Here is a 19,147-nt window from a genome sequence, read left to right as displayed (position 1 = left end):
TATAGAGATGTAGAAACACATTACGCAAACACTTGGAATGTCAGTTGAATTGGCACATAGGTAAAATGGAAGGGCACTCATTCTCTGCCCTTTCACTAATGGCATGCAAGTCTTAACAGTTTACCAGTTAAGACGTAAGTCTGGGACTTTGAGTAATTTGGAACCAGAAACTGAAGTAAGAAAGAGTGACTTGTGCTTGAGAGATTGCCAAAGATAAGTCGGTCTCCAACTTCCCTTACATTTTCAGCAACAGCTACAGGAGATGAGGGGAACTGAATGCAGAGGACCTGCCAAGTGGATCAGGAGTAGCTGCAGGTGGTTTAAAAAAAATGCAATGTGTGGCTTAGTGCACACTTCAAAAACAAGTATAAGCAAATGTTTGTTTTTTTAATGAAAGTAAACTGAAAGCCATGGCATCAGAGGCTGAACTCTGTATTTTCGGAAATACAGGGGCACCCACCCCTGAAGCTTCACACTCAAGCTCTCCCCATATAAATAATTGCACATTAAAGTCCAGCAATGTGAAACATGCACCTTGACAAATTCATGTACAGTGGTACCTCAGGTTACAGACACTTCAGGTTACAGTTACAGACTCCGCTAACCCAGAAATAGTACCTCGGGTTAAGAACTTTGCTTCAGGATGAGAATGGACCTCCGGAATGAATTAAGTTCTTAACCCGAGGTACCACTGTACAAAACACATGCGTTCTTCAGTTCACATGTTCTTCTGAACTGAAGAACACATGTTCTTCAGTTCACACACAGGCACTTATTTCATAGAGACAGACATAAGAAATTGCCTCTTTCTTTGTATGACGAAAGTGTATGGCTACAACCACCCTGTGGTACAGCTGATGTCCTTTCCCCCTAAGATAAAAGCCAGGGGAACTTGAGAGATATTGTCATTCAAGCTAGGATTGTGTAAGCACACATGTACACAAGACTTAACAGAAGTCGAAGTGTAAGAAGAAACCTGTGAATGCAAGCGCCTCAAACTAGTAAGAATAGCAGCCACCAATATGGTGCCCTCTATATGTTGCTGGACTCTTTATTCCCACCAGGCCTAGCTAACATGTCCAATGGCTGGAGATGATGGTAGCTGGATTCCAGCAAAATATTGGCCCACTCCTGAATAAGAGTAATAACCAGTGCCAAAATATTGGCACGACTGGTGCTTTTAGTTGGGCAGAAGCTTGCTAATTCTGTTCCTCCCACAAACATGGCCTGCACACCCATCCAAAGATTAGCATTTGAGACAGATTTGCAATGTGCTTGCTGGATGTTGGAGCAACTCCATCTCAACTGTCAGTTGGGAGAGGCTGTGGCTCAGAGGTAGGGTAGTTGCTTTGCTTTAACCAAGGTTGGCTTGATTTCAGATTATTATTTTTTTCAGTTAAAAGGTTCTTGAGCTGCATACCTAGGAAAAGTCTGTGTTTGAGGCCCTGGAGAGTCACTGCCAGTCAAAGTAGACAATACTGAGCTAGATGGACCAGTGATAAGGCTCGGAATATGGCAGGTTTGTGCATTCAGTTGTTGAAAAGGAACACACAGATAAATTAGAAGGTTGGGTTAGAGCAGTGATTTTTCTAACAGTGTTGCAGGGCCGTGTTTATCTGGGGCTCCCCAGCTGGAAGACCAGTAATAACAAGATTTTTTTGAAAAGCCAATTGCCGTTAGCAATGTGTAACCATAGGAAGGTGCTGAGTGTTGTTCCAGGACCCACCCTAGACTCAGAGAAGCCTAGAATACACAGAAGAGGCCTGCAGGATCAGTTTGATGATGCATCAAGTCCAGCATCCTTTTCCCTTCAGTCACCAAATAACTGCCCCTAGAAAGCCCATGAAGGCAATAGTCTTCCCATAATCCATTGCAAGATGCAGCAGTTTCATGGTAGACAAGGGGAGGGCAGGGTTCTTCACTAAACTGTTCAATACAGAAAGCAGTTGCTTGGTATAGAAACTTTAGAAGCCAATGGAACTGGGAAAGTGAAAATCAACAGAAGAGTGTTTTCCCTTCCCCAATACCTATTGGGTTTAGATGTGAAGACATGGAAGAGGGATTAAAAAAACACACTTTAGGATGATAAGCTGGGTGGTGGTGCCTGTTAAATAGTGGGTAAACATAGCAGACAACGCAGCAATTTCTCCAAAGCATCTCTTTATTTGTAAGCTGGAACAGAACTGAACAGCAAACAGCTCAGTCGGCCTGCTTTTATAGGCAGCTGGCTGTCAACATTGTAGCAACAACAACCCAGGGTTTCCCGCCTAAAATAACTGACATGGACCTGAGTGAAAACTATCTACACGGTACTCCTGGTGGCCAGGGTGAGAACTTCAATACACAACAGTGCCATACCTGTGAGCCTCTGTCAGCTAGAGAGAAGTAATTCTGCCTGTTTCTTTCCCTCCACAAGCTGATTCACATAGTCGCCATTTCTTGACGTTTACGTTTCACATTGGTGTTTATAAAGCTACTGTGGAACGATAGGAAGCCTTCTCTAACCAGGTACATCCTAGCTATTTTGGAATGATGAGGATTTTAGTTCAATGCATCTGGAGGTTGGAGATAGCAGGGATGGAGAACTGGGCGCTGATCTGGGAAAGACCCTGGTTCAGGTCCTTGGGGGTCCATTGGGTGGCCTTGGGCAATAATATTTACATACTTCCCTTCCAAGAAGATCTTGAGTGGCATTTCAGCATTACGGCAACCCTAAGTTATAGACTAGGCTGAGATTAATTGCCATTTGCCCAAGGTCTTGTGAGCTTCAGAGCTGAAAAGGGATTTGCATGCTTGTTTCCCTTATCTGAGCTGAATGATTTACCATACCGGTGTAGCATCATCTTCATCTTACACCCTTCCTCTGGAAAATGAGAATAATAATGGACTTAGGGAATGTTATGGGAATGAGGTTGCACAACATGTTCCATAATTGGTGGTAGCAGCCGCAGTATTTAACTTATGGGTGTTCTAGCACATATGCACTTAGGTTTTATCCTGCTTCAACCTACCTTGGGTGATTCAAGATGTACTGTTTTGCCATCGGAACATGCATTGGAACGCTTTCAAGAGTTGACGCAATGCTTTGTTCCCACAGTTGGCCTGACCAGTCAGGGCCAAATATTCAGTGTTCTATCAATGTGCCACCTCTAAAGCGGCTGGTGGAACTTAGCCAACTACTGACATCGTGTTCCACATTTCCCAGTCCCCACTCCACATCACTGACTGCCATCCTCAGAGGGTGGGAAAACACCAAGCATCAGGAAGTTGGTAAGCTCTACTAGCCATTACAGAAGGGAGGATGGAGTTAAACATAAATGCTTTCGGCACAAGATGTGTATTTTTATTGGAACATGTTGTTTGGCTCTCAGTTGCAGCCTTGAGAAAAAGATGGCCCAATCTGTCATAAAAAAGCTGCCTTATTCTGAGAAGTTGGTCCACCTAGCTGTCAGGCTTTGGAGAAATGGCTTCCTCCCTCCCTTTGGCCATGGATAAGCAGAACAAAGCGAAAATAGTCTCTTACCAGTTAAAGATATTTTTGATGTTCACAGTGAAAGAACAAAGACTCCATTCTCGGAGGAAAGGTGCTGCCAATTAAGGTTTCTACTCACTTCCCCCCGAGCCACCCCCATCACTTCCTTTGTCTGGCAACCTGATCTTGCAACCATTGTACCTTCTGTGTAGCTACTTTATCTGCTCTCCATGATCTTAGACTGATCAGTTGGACACTTTCCAGCGAAAGGGAGTCTGCTAATTCTCTCCCTCCCTGTTCTTCTTCGTCTAGCTGTTCCCCACTCAGTTCTGCCCAGCTGTTCTGAACTATGTCCCTCTGCAAACCACTGCTCCAAATCTATACCGCTCCACTGCTCCTGGGCAGCTTCAGGATTCTGGTCAGAAGCAGGGGGATGGAGATGGGGAGGTCCCCAACATTCCTCATCAGAGTAGCTCTCCTCAGCCTGGACACTAGCTAAGCACTGCCTTCACTGATTAGCACCGGTTCTCTAGGGTTTCAGACAAGGTTCTCTTCCAGCTCCACCTGGACATATGGGGGATTGAACCCAGGACCTTCTGGATGCAGAGCAGATGTTCTACCACTGAGCTATGACCCTTCCCCATAGCCCTGTCTGAAAGATGAGACCAAACATGGATGCTAAGCCAAGTTTAGCTTGCTTGGTGGAGTCTTCAGTGTGTTGGGATTCTGCACTTATACATACACACACACACACACACACACACACACACTGTTGCCCTGATCCTGCACCTGGGTGATCAAGTTTTGATTGGCATGCATATATTGAGTTTTAATTTGAGCCACTAATTACGAATTACAGAACATCCTCCTCCCTCTTACACTTGATATAGGAAAATTCCCATGTAAATATATTTATTCAGTCTGAGAAAGGTTATGAAAGAAAATCAAACTAAATTCAATAGAGACGACTTAAAACAAATTTACAAGAACATTTTGATAGAAGTGCCTGTGGTGATGTAATAAATTATAAAGAAATGGTGTGTTGGGACCAAAGAATAGCTGGAAAAGCAAAAGGAAATTAAAATAAAAAGCTCCCCAGTGCAGGTCCGGTATGAAGGTAATGAAAAAGAAGCTTAAAAGGCAAACTAACAATAGATGTAATGATATGAAGTCTTGGGTTTAATAGGAGAGAAGTAAGAAAACTTTTTTTTGTGAGTTGTTTCCTTAGTCTGAAGAAGAATGTGGACTTTCCTTGTAGGATTTCCTCCATAGTTGAAAGCTATTTAGCAAGCCCAGCTTTTCTTTAAATAAAACCGTTGCTAGCCCTCAAGACCATGGAAAGAAGCTTATAAACATGATGGGAGAAATGCTAAAGAATAATCCTTAACCTCTTGACCAGCTTTCCTGTTCTTTTGTGGACATTCATGAGGTCTAAAACATGAGATGTGCCACCACCTGCTTATTTTCATACCGTCATTAAAGGCAGAGGGACCCCTGACCATTAGGTCCAGTCGTGACCAACTCTGGGGTTGCAGCGCTCAACTCACTTTATTGGCCGAAGGAGCCGGAGTACAGCTTCAGGGTCATGTGGCCAGCATGACTAAAACGCTTCTGCCGAACCAGAGCAGTGCACGGAAATGCCGTTTAACTTCCCTCCGGAGCGGTACCTATTTATGTACTTGCACTTTGACGTACTTTTGAACTGCTAGGTTGGCAGGAGCAGGGACCGAGCAACAGGAGCTCACCCCTTCGTGGGGATTCGAACCGCCGACCTTCTGATCGGCAAGTCCTAGGCTCTGTGGTTTAACCCATCACCACCCGCGTCCCTCCTATACCGTCATTAGGGACACCTTAATGTTGAATAGGGCGCCTTAACCTCAAGAAAACAAAAAAAAACAAGCCTAGCAGAATCAGGGGAAATAATTAAACAAAAACATGGGCAGAGCAAGCGTAGGTAGGCAGAGTACCAGAGTTATGAGAAACGTTGAGAGTACTTCAGGATATCAAAATTCAACTATATCTTATTCAATTATATAATTTCACTAGCAAAAGCCAGGATTCCCTCTAGTGAAACAGGAAACTTGGGGCTGTGGGTTTGAGCCCCACGTTGGGCAAGATGCTTGTTGCATTGCAAGGGGGGGGGACCTCAGAACAGATGTGGAGAGAGTCGAGAGGGGGAGAAGGTTCTGCTATGCAAGGAAAATCCTTGCAACTGACAGATCCTCAGCCTTGGCACGGTGTTGATTACAATCTCTACTTGGCACAAAACGTCTAAAAATTGTAAGTGTGAACACTGAAAATAGACTATTACTTTTTGCCAAAAGCTTGACTATTGTGGGTAGAGTTTTCTCTTTAAAAAATAACCTATTTCCAAGTATGTTTCCTTTCAAGGCATTTTGAAGATGCTGCTGCCGCCTCCAAACATACAAGGAATGAGCAAGTTAACTCATAATCAAACACGCTGCTGAAATCTTCCAGCTGGAATAATTCTCCTTGGAAAATCTCTACCCCTTTAATAGAGAGACACAAGACCCTTTAAATAAATTTTAATCATGCATTCAGTGAAGTGACATGGCCCTATAGTGGCAGGCTCAGCCCCTGTTTCATATACAGTTAATTCATAGAGCATGGGTAGGCGAACTAAGGCATGGGGGCTGGATCCGGCCCAATCGCCTTCTCAATTCGGCCCACAGACAGTCCAGGAATCGGCGTGTTTTTACATGAGTAGAATGTGTCCTTTTATTTAAAATGCATCTCTGGGTTATTTGTGGGGCATAGGAATTCGTTCATATTTTTTTTCCCAAAATATAGTCCGGCCCCCCACAAGGTTTGAGGGACAGTGGACCGGCCCCCTGCTGAAAAAGTTTGCTGACCCCTGTCATAGAGTATCTGCAGAGAGCCCCGCTGCATACAGCTGCATGCACTGAAGTCTCCCCATGTAGTCAGAGACTTTGTACACATCACTTGCTTAAAATGCAGCCAGATAATTATTTTTCTCCATTCAGATCGAAGCCGGTTTGGGGAGAACGCATCAAAATGCAGCATTTTCCCAAGAAAAGAAACAGGATATATGTGGATTGTGGTTAACATCATGTGCAGGTTGCTTTTCAAACCAATCAACAGAAATCCCACAGAAAGAGAGAGAGAAAGGACTATGCCCTCTATGGCAGATCAGATCAGATAAACTAATAAAATATTTAGGCATGGAGCTTCACAAGGTTTAGCTAACAAGCATCTAAATCTCTTTCTGTCTGTTAACGCTGATACATTTCCCTTTTTGCCTCCAATGCAAGAATGAGAAGATGTGGTTGGTTCTCTTTTTATTTTTTTATAATTTTATTGAGATATTTGAAATAATACATATATATTGTTTAAAATAACCTTCGTTAAAAAACCAGAAGCCTTCCTATTAGGAATTATAGGAAGAGAAATATCAAAAAAATATAAAAATATTTTCATGTATGCGACTATGGCTGCACAAATATTGATAGCCTAATGCTGGAAAAAGGAAAAAATTCCCACAAAAAAAAAGATTGGTAAATTAAGTTAATGGAATATGCAGAGATGGCCAAACTAACTGGTAGACTTAGAAATCAGGATGATAACAAATTTAAAAATGAATGGAAAACTTTTATTGCATATATGACAAAGCATTGTTTATAAGTAAATACATCAGCAGGATTCTAAAAAAACACTTGCAATACTATCATAATAGATAAAAATAGATATGAATGGATGGAAATATGATTTGGACATGCATGATTTAACAGTGGAACCATGGAGGGGGTAGAGGGGAGTCGGGGGATGGGAGAAATTCCATATTTTGGCATTGTATTGAATACAAACATGCAAAATGATACAGTTGTTCAAATTTTTATTTTTTTTATTTCTTAATGCTTATTGTCATAAGATGTTTGTTATCATGAAAACCAATAAAAATATTAGAAAAAAGAATATATATAAAGGTAAAGTGACCCCTGACCATTAGGTCCAGGCGTGGCTGACTCTGGGGTTGCGACGCTCATCTCGCTTTATTGGCCAAGGGAGCCGGCGTACAGCTTCCAGGTCATGTGGCCAGCATGACTAAGCCACTTCTGGTGAACCAGAGCAGTGCACAGAAACGCCGTTTACCTTCCCGCCGGAGCTGTACCTATTTATCTACTTGCACTTTGAGATGCTTTCAAACTGCTAGGGGTGTGTGTGTGTGTGTTCATAAACCACCTGGAAAAGAAAATGGCTTAGAAGTATTACTATTGTCAAACAGTATGTAAATTTGGTTATATCAAGTGAAGAAATAAATAAAAAATGGCTATTGTGTTGTGGTTGGGTTTTTTTAAATGAAAAATGTTTTTTAAAAAAAAAAAGAAAAAGGAAGGTGGGACATGGCAGAAAGATGGGAGTGAGTGTCGACAAAGGAGAAGATGTGAGGCCGTTGTGCTAAAACTAACAGCAGCTACACACCTACTTTTACATCACTGTATGCTCATGTAACACTGTTTGGACAGACAAATACTCCCCTGTCTGGCTGCACTCATGGACCGTACCTGGTGAAATCTTTACCCATGTGATCTGCACATGCAGCCTTTGGAAAGAGGCAGGGGCCTGTACTCAAATATATAAGAAAAAAGTAGATGCAATTCAGTAACTTGTAGTGGGGAAAGGGATTTAGAACGTTTTGAGTAGCCAGTTGCTGTTTCTGTAATCACTGTGCTGTTCTGTTTATTGTTGGCTTTTCTTATAGCCACAAAGGTTTTCCGGGGGGGGGGGGGGGATATTGAAACAAAAACCTTTTGAGTAAAAGAAATGATGATGGCCCTTAGCTTTCATGTTCAAATGCAATCAAGTTATCAGAGCTTTCCTTTTCCTTCAATGCAGCCCCCCATAACTTACCCATGCGGCTGGAACCGCAGCCATTCTTCTTTAATTAACAGCTACATCAAGAATGTATAATAATTTAGGTTCATGCGTATATACATCAACCGTTGTCAACACTATTTGCCGCAAAGGTTGACAGAAACACACTCTTGTCTGTGCATTTTGCTGCTTTGTAGGTTCTCCCAGATGGATTTGTTTGATTAACCTCACCATTCAATTACATACCTCCACAGAAATCTGCAAAAAATTAGGGCAAGGCTTATAGAAATCTGTATTGTGCTGCCATGGTTTATAGGAGAGAGAGAGAGAGAGAGAGAGAGAGAGAGAGAGAGAGATAGATATGGATGTAGGGGTATTCATATATATATATATATATATATATATATATATATATATGCTTTCGTAGATTTTCACGGGTACAGGAATGCAGGTTTTGGTGTCCTCGGGTGTCTTCCCGTGTCCTCGGGTGTCTTCCCCAACTTTTACACGGGAAGACACCCGAGGACACCAAAACCTGCATATATATATATATATATATATATATTTAAGATAGACAGGAACAGAGGAGGGAATAGCATTACATAGTCTAATTCTGGTGCAAGTTCTTACTTTTTTGTTTGTTTTTCCCAGTGAAGAGTTTCAGTATCATATGTTTTCTCAAAATTTAATCCCCAAATCCAAAGATAGTAAAATGGTTGACAGCTTTTCCTTTCTAACAGGACACCACCACATCCGTCCGGATAGGCCTTATGATGGAAGAAATGATCTTCAACCTTGCAGATACACACCTGTTTTTTAATGACCTCGAGGTAGGTATTGGTTTCATTTCAATTTATATGTCCTTTTTTATCTACCCATTTTGGAAACATTTGTCCTTCTATAACCAAAGTTTTGTTACAGTGCAGTCCTGTTGAGGTCTACTCAGATGTAGACCTGATGTAGAACTTAACTCCTGGGTAAGTCTGTATAGGATTGCACATAATTGCAGGTAAAATTATATTTTGAGAGTATTTGAATCTGTCTTCTTTATGTTTTTCCTCCCTGGTTATTTGGCAGTGAAAGGAGGGTTATTGTCACAATTTTGTGTGTCTGTATTGCTAAATTTCAGGAATGAAGCCTTTGCTACCTGTGCCTCCTGGGGCTTGCTGTTTTATTGGTTATTCATTCGTTAGTTAGTTTGGGAGGAAAATATATGTGATCAAGACCCAATAATACAAAAGCAACACTCAAGTTGCAGCAGGGAAACCCAAATCATCAGCAGCATAACATTAATAAATTGGTGAAGCTAAATTACCTGCAGAGCCAAGGGCCATGTATCAAACTAGCTTTGAGCCCACATAGCAAGAGCTAAATAGATGCAGATCATTATCGCCTATTATTTTCCCCTCCCTCCCTCCCTCCCCATCATCTTCATCATTATCACAGCATCTGAAATAGCTGAGCACTGTATGACAATAATCAGTGCTTTCATTCTAAAAAAAATATATGTTTAGGCGTACTCTCATTTTCCTACCCATATTGAAATACTGCCCCTCAATGAAACCAAACTTAGATTCACAAAATGTTTAGGGGTATCCATACCCCTGTGTCCCCCTCCCCCCAGAAAAAAGCACTGACAATGATAATAAAACAGGCTCTGCCAGCAGTCTTATTTATTAGGGATGAAAGTAAAAGGGGGGAAGCATTAAAGAAGTGTCAGCCTGACTCCTTCTGAACAGCCACCATCACTTTTTGCTCATTCAGAAAAAAAGCCAATCTTTTTTTTTGTTCTCTGTTTTCTACAAAGTTTTGCCCATTTGAGACCCATAGGTTTCTACTGAGTGGGGACCACCTGGAAGCACATCATGAGCTGCAGCTAATGCACTCATCCCAGCTGCATGCGGTTCTTGTTTTCATACATGCTGTGGTGAAAGAGAAGCCGCGTCTCATGAGCATGTGGCACTTGCCTCTGAGATTTACTTGTTCAATAATGGCTAGACCCAGTTACGAAAAACCACTCATCCATCAGGAGGAATGAAAAGGGACTAGGCATCACCAGATCGTGGAAACCACAATCTACTGGGCCTTCTTGTTTCATGATCCCATGTTGCCATAACGTTTGCAATGCTGCAGCCAGAAATCTGGGCCTCTTCTGATTCTAACAAGAGGCTACAGACCACCCAAAAGCATCTGAGGATTAGCATATGCGTTGTCAGTTCCTCACCACGTTGTAAGCAAGGGCTTGTTTCATATTAGAAGACACACCATTGCAAGCAGGGAGGGCAGAAGTAAAGCCCTGGTGGATCAGACCATTGGTCCATCCATCTCAGGATCCTTTTTTCCACATTGGCCAATCACATGCCTCTGGGAAGCCTGCAAGCGAGACATGAAGGCAATAACTCTCTCCTGTGGCTGCTTCCACCAAGTAGGGTTCAGTGGCGTATTGACTCTGGACCTGGAGGCCACAGCCATTGATAGACTTCATAAGCTAGAGGACATTACCACGTCTTGTGGCATCGAGTTCCGCAAATTAACTGCATGCCGTGTGAAGGTGTACTTCTTATTGTCTGCCCAAAAATCTGCTGCCAATCAGTTGTACTGGATGACCTTGATTTTTAGTGCCATGAGACAGGGAGGGAAAACTTCTACCTAACCACCTGAACATTTGTACCTCTTTACTTCCCATCCCACATAAGAGAACAGTAATTTTGGGTTTCTTGGCCTGCTGTAGTTCAAAAAGCAAGAATTCTACAACCCAAAGAACCAAAACCATGTGAACTGCATAAATTTAAGTAACAGCATGTGACTGGCATAAATTATGTAAACATTATTGATCTGAGTAAATGGGTCCGGTGTCACCTTGCAGAAAACGGGACAATACTATGTCCTACTTTATAAAAATGTGGGAGGGCAAAGGATGCCCTTGGGATTCTGGAAGGCGTTTGGGACTGACTGTCTACATAAGTACTCAGAAGTAAGTCCTATTGAGTTCATTGGGACTTGCTCTCAGGTAAATGTGTATAGGATTGCAGTCTGAAATCTTAGCAGTTACAGCCTTCATCTTTTTAAGGCTGTTTTTTAAGGATTTGTCTTTTTAAGTATACTTAAGCAAACCAAAAGCTTGAAATCTGTTTGGTGCAAGGATCCAAATTCTGTTTGCAATTTGATTACAGAATGGACCTTGACTAAGGAAAGTGTGTATTGCCCCATGGCAAACCAGCAATTGCAGTGCTAAAAATATGCTTAGTTTAGCCAGCTAGACAGAGCAGTTTGCATTAGTTTGTGGCTGAGATGTCCTTAGACAACACAGCACTGGCCCTAGGAGGCTAGTATAGAGGGGGGGAAAACCACAACTCTCTTTTCTCATGATGGAATGGTTATTTGCCTGAGCAAACCCTGTGTTATAAGAATTGGAGTCTGATTTCTGAGAGTGTCAAAGGTGGCAGTTGTGCAAAGTTAAATATACATAAATGCTGAAGGAGTGTTCAGGTGCTTCCGATTTGTGTGTTCAACGTTGCATTTGCTCCCCAGAGCACAAGATGGTACTTCACACTGAAAAATTCTCAGGGAAGGTGAGGCAGGCAGGGGACAGAGAAAGTAATCGACTCACAAGCCCCTTTCCCCCTTAACTCTTTGAGTCAGTCCCCCTGCTTGCTCACTGAGAGAATTTCTCATGCAAGGTGGAGTTTGGTACGTCCAAAGCAGTGCTGTGTTGGAAGACAAGATGCTTGTAAATTGAAGAGAGATTGCAGCTACTCTTTCTTTAAATAACATCCATTGCCATGGAGTTTCAGAAAGCAAATAATCTATACCTTTGAAGAACCATTTTACCACTTTTACAGTCATAGCACACACACACACACCCCCGAATTCATAGCATTCACCCTGGGAAATGTAGGAGGAGTGGGGAAAAGCTTCATTTTTGCTGCAGGAAGCTCCCATATGATGCTAAATAGCAGCTTCATTCCAACTAAATGGCTTTCTATCAGTCATCCATACTGATTTTGCACGGAAGAAGAGAGTTATCCCCCTGAATTGTTGTGAAAGACCCTGGCCCATAGTTGTCAACTTGTACCCGTTCTCCCCAGTCACTCCATTCAGCAGTTCACTCACATCCCTCCTCGCTTAGACTCCTACAGTTTCTTCATCTAATAACATTCTTCTCTTATCCCCTTTCCATGCCTGCTTTGAGATTTTGTTTTTGCTTGTCATCATAATTGATTTCTAATGTCCTTGAAAATCACCCCTGGCCCTTACCTTTCCCTCCTCCACTCTTGAACATATCTGTCTTCACTAGGCATGCTAGCAATTGCTGTCTCTCCTCCACTCTTGAACATCTCTGTCTTCACTAGGCATGCTAGGAATTGCTGGTGCTGGCATTGACTGGGCCAGTCAAAGGGTGCAGCTATTGGGAGCAACAGGCAAGCCAGGAGGCACTGGACCAGGCTTGAAAGTGGTCCAAAGTCCCCAAGTCCACTTTTAGAGAAACAGCGCTCTTAAGCATTTAACCAGGGACTCGGGTGGCGCTGTGGGTTAAACCACAGAACCTAGGACTTGCCAATCAGAAGGTCGGTGGTTCGAATCCCCGCGACGGGGTGAGCTCCCGTTGCTCGGTCCCTGCTCCTGCAAACCTAGCAGTTCGAAAGCACATCAGAGTGCAAGTAGATAAATAGGTACCACTCCGGCGGGAAGGTAAACGGCATTTCTGTGCACTACTCTGGTTCGCCAGAAGCCGCTTAGTCATGCTGGCCACATGACCTGGAAGCTATACGCCGGCTCCCTCGGCCAATGAAACGAGATGAGCGCTGCTACCCGAGTCAGCCACGACTGGACCTAATGATCAGGGGTCCCTTTAAGCATTTAACATGAAACGATATAAAATGTTCAGAAGAAAATGCCAATAAAATAAAAAATAGGCACAGTTATCAAAATATCTAGTTTTAATGACAAATACACGTTGTAAAGTGGCATGTCTTCTGGGTAGGATTTCCTGAACAAAGCAGTTTTTAGAAGGCACCAGTAACAGGAAAAACAGACACACCTGGCTAATATTAGAGTGTAGGTGCTGCTACACTAAAGGATCGGTTCCTGCTAGCGCAGAACAAACATTAAGTGGCACTTGTAAAAGTCCCAGTTGCGCACAACAGAACAGTTGAGTGGGCAGGTATGGAGCCACTTTTTCTTGATCAATACTGCTCCTTCCTGGTGCTTTTCTCTGCTTAAAGGAAATAAATATGTTTCCTGTGCAGGAAGAAATGTTCCTGGGAGAGGGACTTAGATCCAAGGAGAAAAACAGATAATAGAGAAAGGTTCGAGCAGCCCCTCCTCTGCCACAGATGCAGTCAAGTTTGTAGCTTCTGTGTAAAAAGACAATGCCAGGACGGCATCTCTGTCATCTAGTCTAGCTGGCCTAAAGAAATGCAGGGACAGAGAGTCAGTGAAAGAGAGGGATGTAGAAAAGCAAGCAGAGGGAATTGTGCCGTTTGATCTGCCAGAGTTGCAGTATGTTGTAGCACCATCAAGTGGTATATGAAGAGGTAAGCAAGACTAGATAACCCAAAACTGAATTGGTCCAGCAGGCTCATTTGTAGGTTAGCATGTAAATAAGATGCATTCATGAAGCTGGAGGAGTGGCGAGACCATGAGGGTCAGGGAGGTGTAAATTTTGTTCAAGCTATTTTTGTCCCTGGTTCAAGGTAACCTCTTGTTTTTCCATTCCTATGGAAAGTGGGAAGTTCTACTGAGTGTGATGTAATCCCTGAACACATTGTGGATGCTTTGATGTGCTTTGCTCCTGTTTGTGCAATTGTATTGGCACTTTGAACATCCATGTTCATGGAATTATTTCAACTGGGCATTCTGAAATTTAAGTCTGTTTGCCCTGTTGGAGAAGCGTTTAAAGAACTGCATATCCAAAACAATGCTTTGAAATAGCAGCCCAAATTCTCAAGCACAGTAACATGTTGATCTATTAGAGCAGTGTTTTTCAACCTTTTTTGGGCAAAGGCACACTTGTTTCATGAAAAAAATCACGAGGCACACCACCATTAGAAAATGTTTAAAAAATTAACTCTGTGCCTATATTGACTATATATAAAGTAATTCTCTTGAATAGGAATCAAATAAACACAAAGAAAGTATTTTATAATTACTTTATTATGAAATAGTAAGTAAACAGAAATATGAAAAATTATAAAATACTTTATTTTTAAATCTTTCGAATTTTTCAATTTTCCCCACGGCACACCAGGCAACATCTCGCGGCACACTAGTGTGCCGTGGAACAGTGGTTGAAAAACACTGTATTAGAGTAAAGTTTACTTGGACAGTGAAATCATATGTATAGGAGAGCCAACTAATGTTCATATTGTAAGATATGGGCTTTTGGGGCAGGGGACAGTAATTCTGTCTAAGGCTGAGATGTCCAGAAAAGAAATTAAAAATTTGAACAAGGAACACATACATTTTAATCAGAGCATCAAAGTAACTTTGTAAATTACTTTTATTTCTATTTCCAAATGTCTGTAGTATCAGGGTGGGTGTGGGTGTATGCATTCAAATTCCATACTGGCTAGAAAATTACAATACTAGGAATGAAACTGCAGTGTCATTTGCAAGCATAAGTCCTAAGGGGCAGAATACAAGAATTTTGGCTTCTTCTTCTTTTTTTTGACAACTTACAAAATCACAATCCTATCTTCTAACTTCTGGAGCCCATAAAATCCAGAATTTCCCTTGCGAGCCTGCCATCTCCTGTTGGCTTATTTATAGATACCGATTCGCATTTGATCACCAGAGAGAGATGATCTAAACATTACAGCACCATAGCAATTGCTCTTGGAGACTACAAGTAGTGCTTGTGGTTTATTTTAATTACCCACATGGCCTGTAAGAGGCACAGCAATCACAGATCCCTATGAGATCTCAGCATATCAGTTAAAGCCAACAGATGTGGAGCCTGGTCTTGGAAATGTCCTCATTACCAAACTTTATTCAAGCCAAACTGGAGCCTCATGTTGAGCCACCCAGATGTTCACATCCTCCTCGTTGCTCACCAAGGTCTCAAAAGCAAAATCTGCAAGAATGAAAAATTAGTCTGGTAACCAAGTACTGTAGTAAAATATGGCCTACATTCTTGCCTTGTCCAGCTTTGCTGTGTTTTACCCAGTAACATGATAGTGTCGGTCGGCAACGGACTATGAGGTAGTGTCTCACTAAGTGTCATGGTATTTTATTAAGTCAGAAATGTGATCGCTACTGTTGTCAAACGTTAGCATACAGAACAATTCATTCACAAATGAGAAAAGCAGATTCCCCCCCTACAAATGCCTTTCCCCTGACATAATTGCCCTGCGCAGTGCAACTCATGTTGAGTGGGCTGCGACAATATTATTCCAGCGTGGCTTTTCACAATCCGCATGCACGGCTGAGAATGTTTTTATCATTTTGGAAAGGCATGCGAGTGTGCCAGCAGAAATGTGCTTTTAATTTTGTTTTCTCGGGCCATGTTTGTAGAGTCAGCCCTCACTTAAAATGCAGCCTGAAAAGTGACTAAGGAAGGAAGGAACTATAGATATTACTATCAGCATGGAATTGGCATATCAGATTCGCCTTCAGCAAAAGTCTGGCTTGTAACACACACAAGCCAGCGAAAGCAGGATCTGTGTCTCTGCTGTGATGGTCCTTGACTTTTTAAGGAATGTCAAGGAAGCTTAAAGAAACACACCTGTAAATGTGCATGGGTTGAATCCCATGTTTGTATTGTGTAAGGGGCCTGGGGTTGGGACAGGTCTCAATCAGGAGCCTCAAGAAGGCAGTGCGCTGGGTTTTTGGGCAACCATGGCCAACATCTGGGTATGAGGGGTGCGGCGTAGGCTGCGGTATCAGCCTACCTGAATCCACCAGGCCCTGTAAAGTCTAGATTTCAGAATCAGCTCCTTATTCTGAGCAACCCACCAGTGAAAATATCAGTGCAGCATCTGGGTGCTTCACCCAGTGGCAGAGGAAGCCACTCGGGCACCTGGGGCGGGGCGAGCCACTCATAGGGACAGGTCACACCATGGGGCCTCTGGAGTCTGCCTCCCTCCTCCCACTCAGCTGCCCTACAGCTGGGGGGAGGTGGCGGGCGGACCATTTGGGCAGCACAGAGCCTGTGTGCACCCAAGCCACCCTGTCTCTCCCAGGAGAGACGCGTGGCTCAGGCGCATTGCAGGCCCCACAGTGAGTGCCGCCCGGCATTTTGCCACTCTCCTCAGTGGTGATACCCGGGGTGGCCCACACCCACCACACACCCCTTCCTCCGCCCCTGGCTTCACCTCACGCATCTTGCCCTGCCCATCTCACTGTCTTCTCTGGACTCTGCCTTTGGCCTTCTTCTGTGCCCTTGCCTTTGGCCCCTCAGATCCTGATCTGTCTTTCCAAAACAGAACAGCGTACAAAGAGCCCTATTGGATCACACCAAAGGCCTATCTAGTGCAGAGTCATGTCTCCCACAGCAGCCAATCAAATGTCTCTGCGAAGTCCACAAGTTGGACATAAGGGAAATAGCCCTCTTGTACTCATGAACCATAGCACCTGAGATTTAGACGCGTCTTGCCTCTGATCCTGGAGATGTGGTATATAGCCATAATCTCGTCGCTCACCTATAACTATGCTGGACTGTTGGATCCTTTACGTTAGGCCCAACACTGGCATGGGGGTTGGCTAGATGACCGTCGGGTGACCCTTCCAACTCTGCAACTCAATGAGCTTCCTTCCTGATGCAAGCAACAGCTTCACAGCGCTATTTCCATCAAAAAAGTTAATATTTCTTCACCTGCTCTGCTCCAAATGCTTATCAGTGTTTTTAGTTAAAAACTGGTCACCTTAAATGCAGTTAGCATAGTGTGTAGTTTTGCCATCACCCACCCTACCCATTAAATGTTACTCAGTAAAAGTCTTCCTCCCTTGAAGCTTTTGCAACTCTGTGAAAATACCAAGTCAATATGATAGTTTTGGGGTGGGGTAAGGGGGGGCAGCGGAAGCAACTTTCTGATTTGCATGTACACTCACTTCAGCATGATTTTTTTTGTTTCTGCCCTGCAAGGGTCACGGAAGGAAGCTTCCTGACTCTTTAGGAATTTGGAATGTCAAACCAAATAAAGAAACCATTAAAATAACATAGTTAAAGTTTTTGAGGTTGAGGCCTCCTCCACTCAGACAATAAAGAACTTGGAAGATAAGGTTTTAGAGTGCATATTTCACAGTGGCTGAACTCCAAGTCCGTTATCTACCAAGATGGGCTTTGGTTGCTTTTCTCCTCCAAAGTTTTTGTATAACTTTATAGGCATGCACAAATAATAAGGTTGATAGCTGTAGTGTTTTCCTGTCACAATTTCCTCTCTGCTCAGCAAGTAGAAATGATCATCCCCTACGAGATTTTGGCAGGCGACTGTTCCTGGTTCCTTAAGAATTTCTGTATTGACACAGTTCGAAGGTGCTGAACTCTGCTAATTAGCATGGAATAATCGTCATCCTCAAGTTCTGCACTTATAATCACTACCCTGTTTTTCTTCTTCTTCCAGTCATTGATATACAACAGTCAATGCTATGAATGACATATCAGCACATTTGTTTGGTGGTGTAAATATTATTGTGGCTGAGCATTCCTCTCTTAGGCAGATTTCTAACTAACAGCTTGGTGATAAGAACATAAGAACCAGCTGGATCCAACCAGTGGCCCATTAGTCCAACATCCTGTTCTCATAGTGGTGAACCACATGTCTATAGGAAGCCCAAAGCAGAACCTGAGTGCAACAACACTGATGAATTAGTGGTTCTTCATCAGTAGGATAGGAGATGGAGTTTGCTTGATTGTTTTGAAGATAATAGCCACCAGAGATTGCAAAATATGGTGCAAAAGCTAATAGGGTGGGATACAGAGTATGCACCTGTTTGCTGAAGGCTGTTCGTTGCATGTGCATTGCAAGGCCCCAGATCTATACATATGAACCTACTCAGACCCTGAGATCATCTTCTATCCATATGAAGCTACCCGGACCCTGAGATAATCTTCTGAGGCCCTTCTTTGTGTGCCTCCTCCTCTACAGGTCCGGAGGGTGCCAACATGAGAACACGCCTTCTCTGCAGTGGCTCCCCATCTGTGGAATGCTCTCCCCAGGGAAGTTTGCCTGGCAAACTTTTGCCTTTAGGTGCTAGGCAAAAACATTTCTTTTTAACCAGGCCTTTGGTTGATTTGAGACATCCTGTGCCCTTTTAAAATGTGTTTTTTTTGGGGGGGGGCTATTGGGTTGTTGTTTTTATTTTGATTATATATTTTGTGGTCTTATATTCTGATTTTGTTCTGTGAACCACCCTGAGACCTTTGGGTATAGGGCAGTATATAAATTCAATAAATCATCATCATCATCATCATCTAGTGTGGAGTAGCAGATCAGCTGCCTTGTAGGAGTGCCTGCTGTTTGCTTTCAATTATATTTTTGTAAGGAAATTTTTGTTTCCATGCGCTGCTCTGGTTCGCCAGAAACGGCTTAGTCATGCTGGCCACATGAACCGGAAGCTGTCTGCGGACAAACGCCAGCGCCCTCAGCCTATAGAGCGAGATGAACGCGCAACCCCAGAGTCATCCGCGACTGGATCTAATGGTCAGGGATACCTTTACTGAAAGCAAATGCTATAAAAATGCCACAGACCTTGGATGTGTATACATCATACATTTAAAGCACATTCATGTCAACAGTCCTGGCAGCTGTGGTTTACCCCTCACAAAGCTTTCATTCCTAAATCCCTTAACATACTACAATTGCTATTGGGGGGGGGGGG

The 19,147-nt window shown here is 43.0% G+C and overlaps 1 protein-coding gene across 4 annotated transcripts in view; it reads left to right on the top strand.

The window, feature by feature from the left end:
• Nucleotides 1-19,147, top strand: part of EYA2 (EYA transcriptional coactivator and phosphatase 2) — a 131,534-nt gene that overhangs the window by 101,748 nt on the left and 10,639 nt on the right. For all 4 annotated transcript variants that reach the window (XM_083746270.1, XM_083746269.1, XM_083746267.1 and 1 more), the window contains exon 10: nt 9,067-9,156. In XM_083746270.1, coding sequence (XP_083602396.1) covers nt 9,067-9,156 — 90 coding nt within the window. The remainder of the gene's footprint in view (nt 1-9,066; nt 9,157-19,147) is intronic.

Source organism: Podarcis gaigeae (genome assembly GCF_964106915.1).
Source record: "Podarcis gaigeae genome assembly, chromosome: 6".
Taxonomy (NCBI): domain Eukaryota; kingdom Metazoa; phylum Chordata; class Lepidosauria; order Squamata; family Lacertidae; genus Podarcis; species Podarcis gaigeae.
Note: the sequence above shows the minus strand (reverse complement) of the source record. Positions and strands in the feature narration are given on the sequence as shown.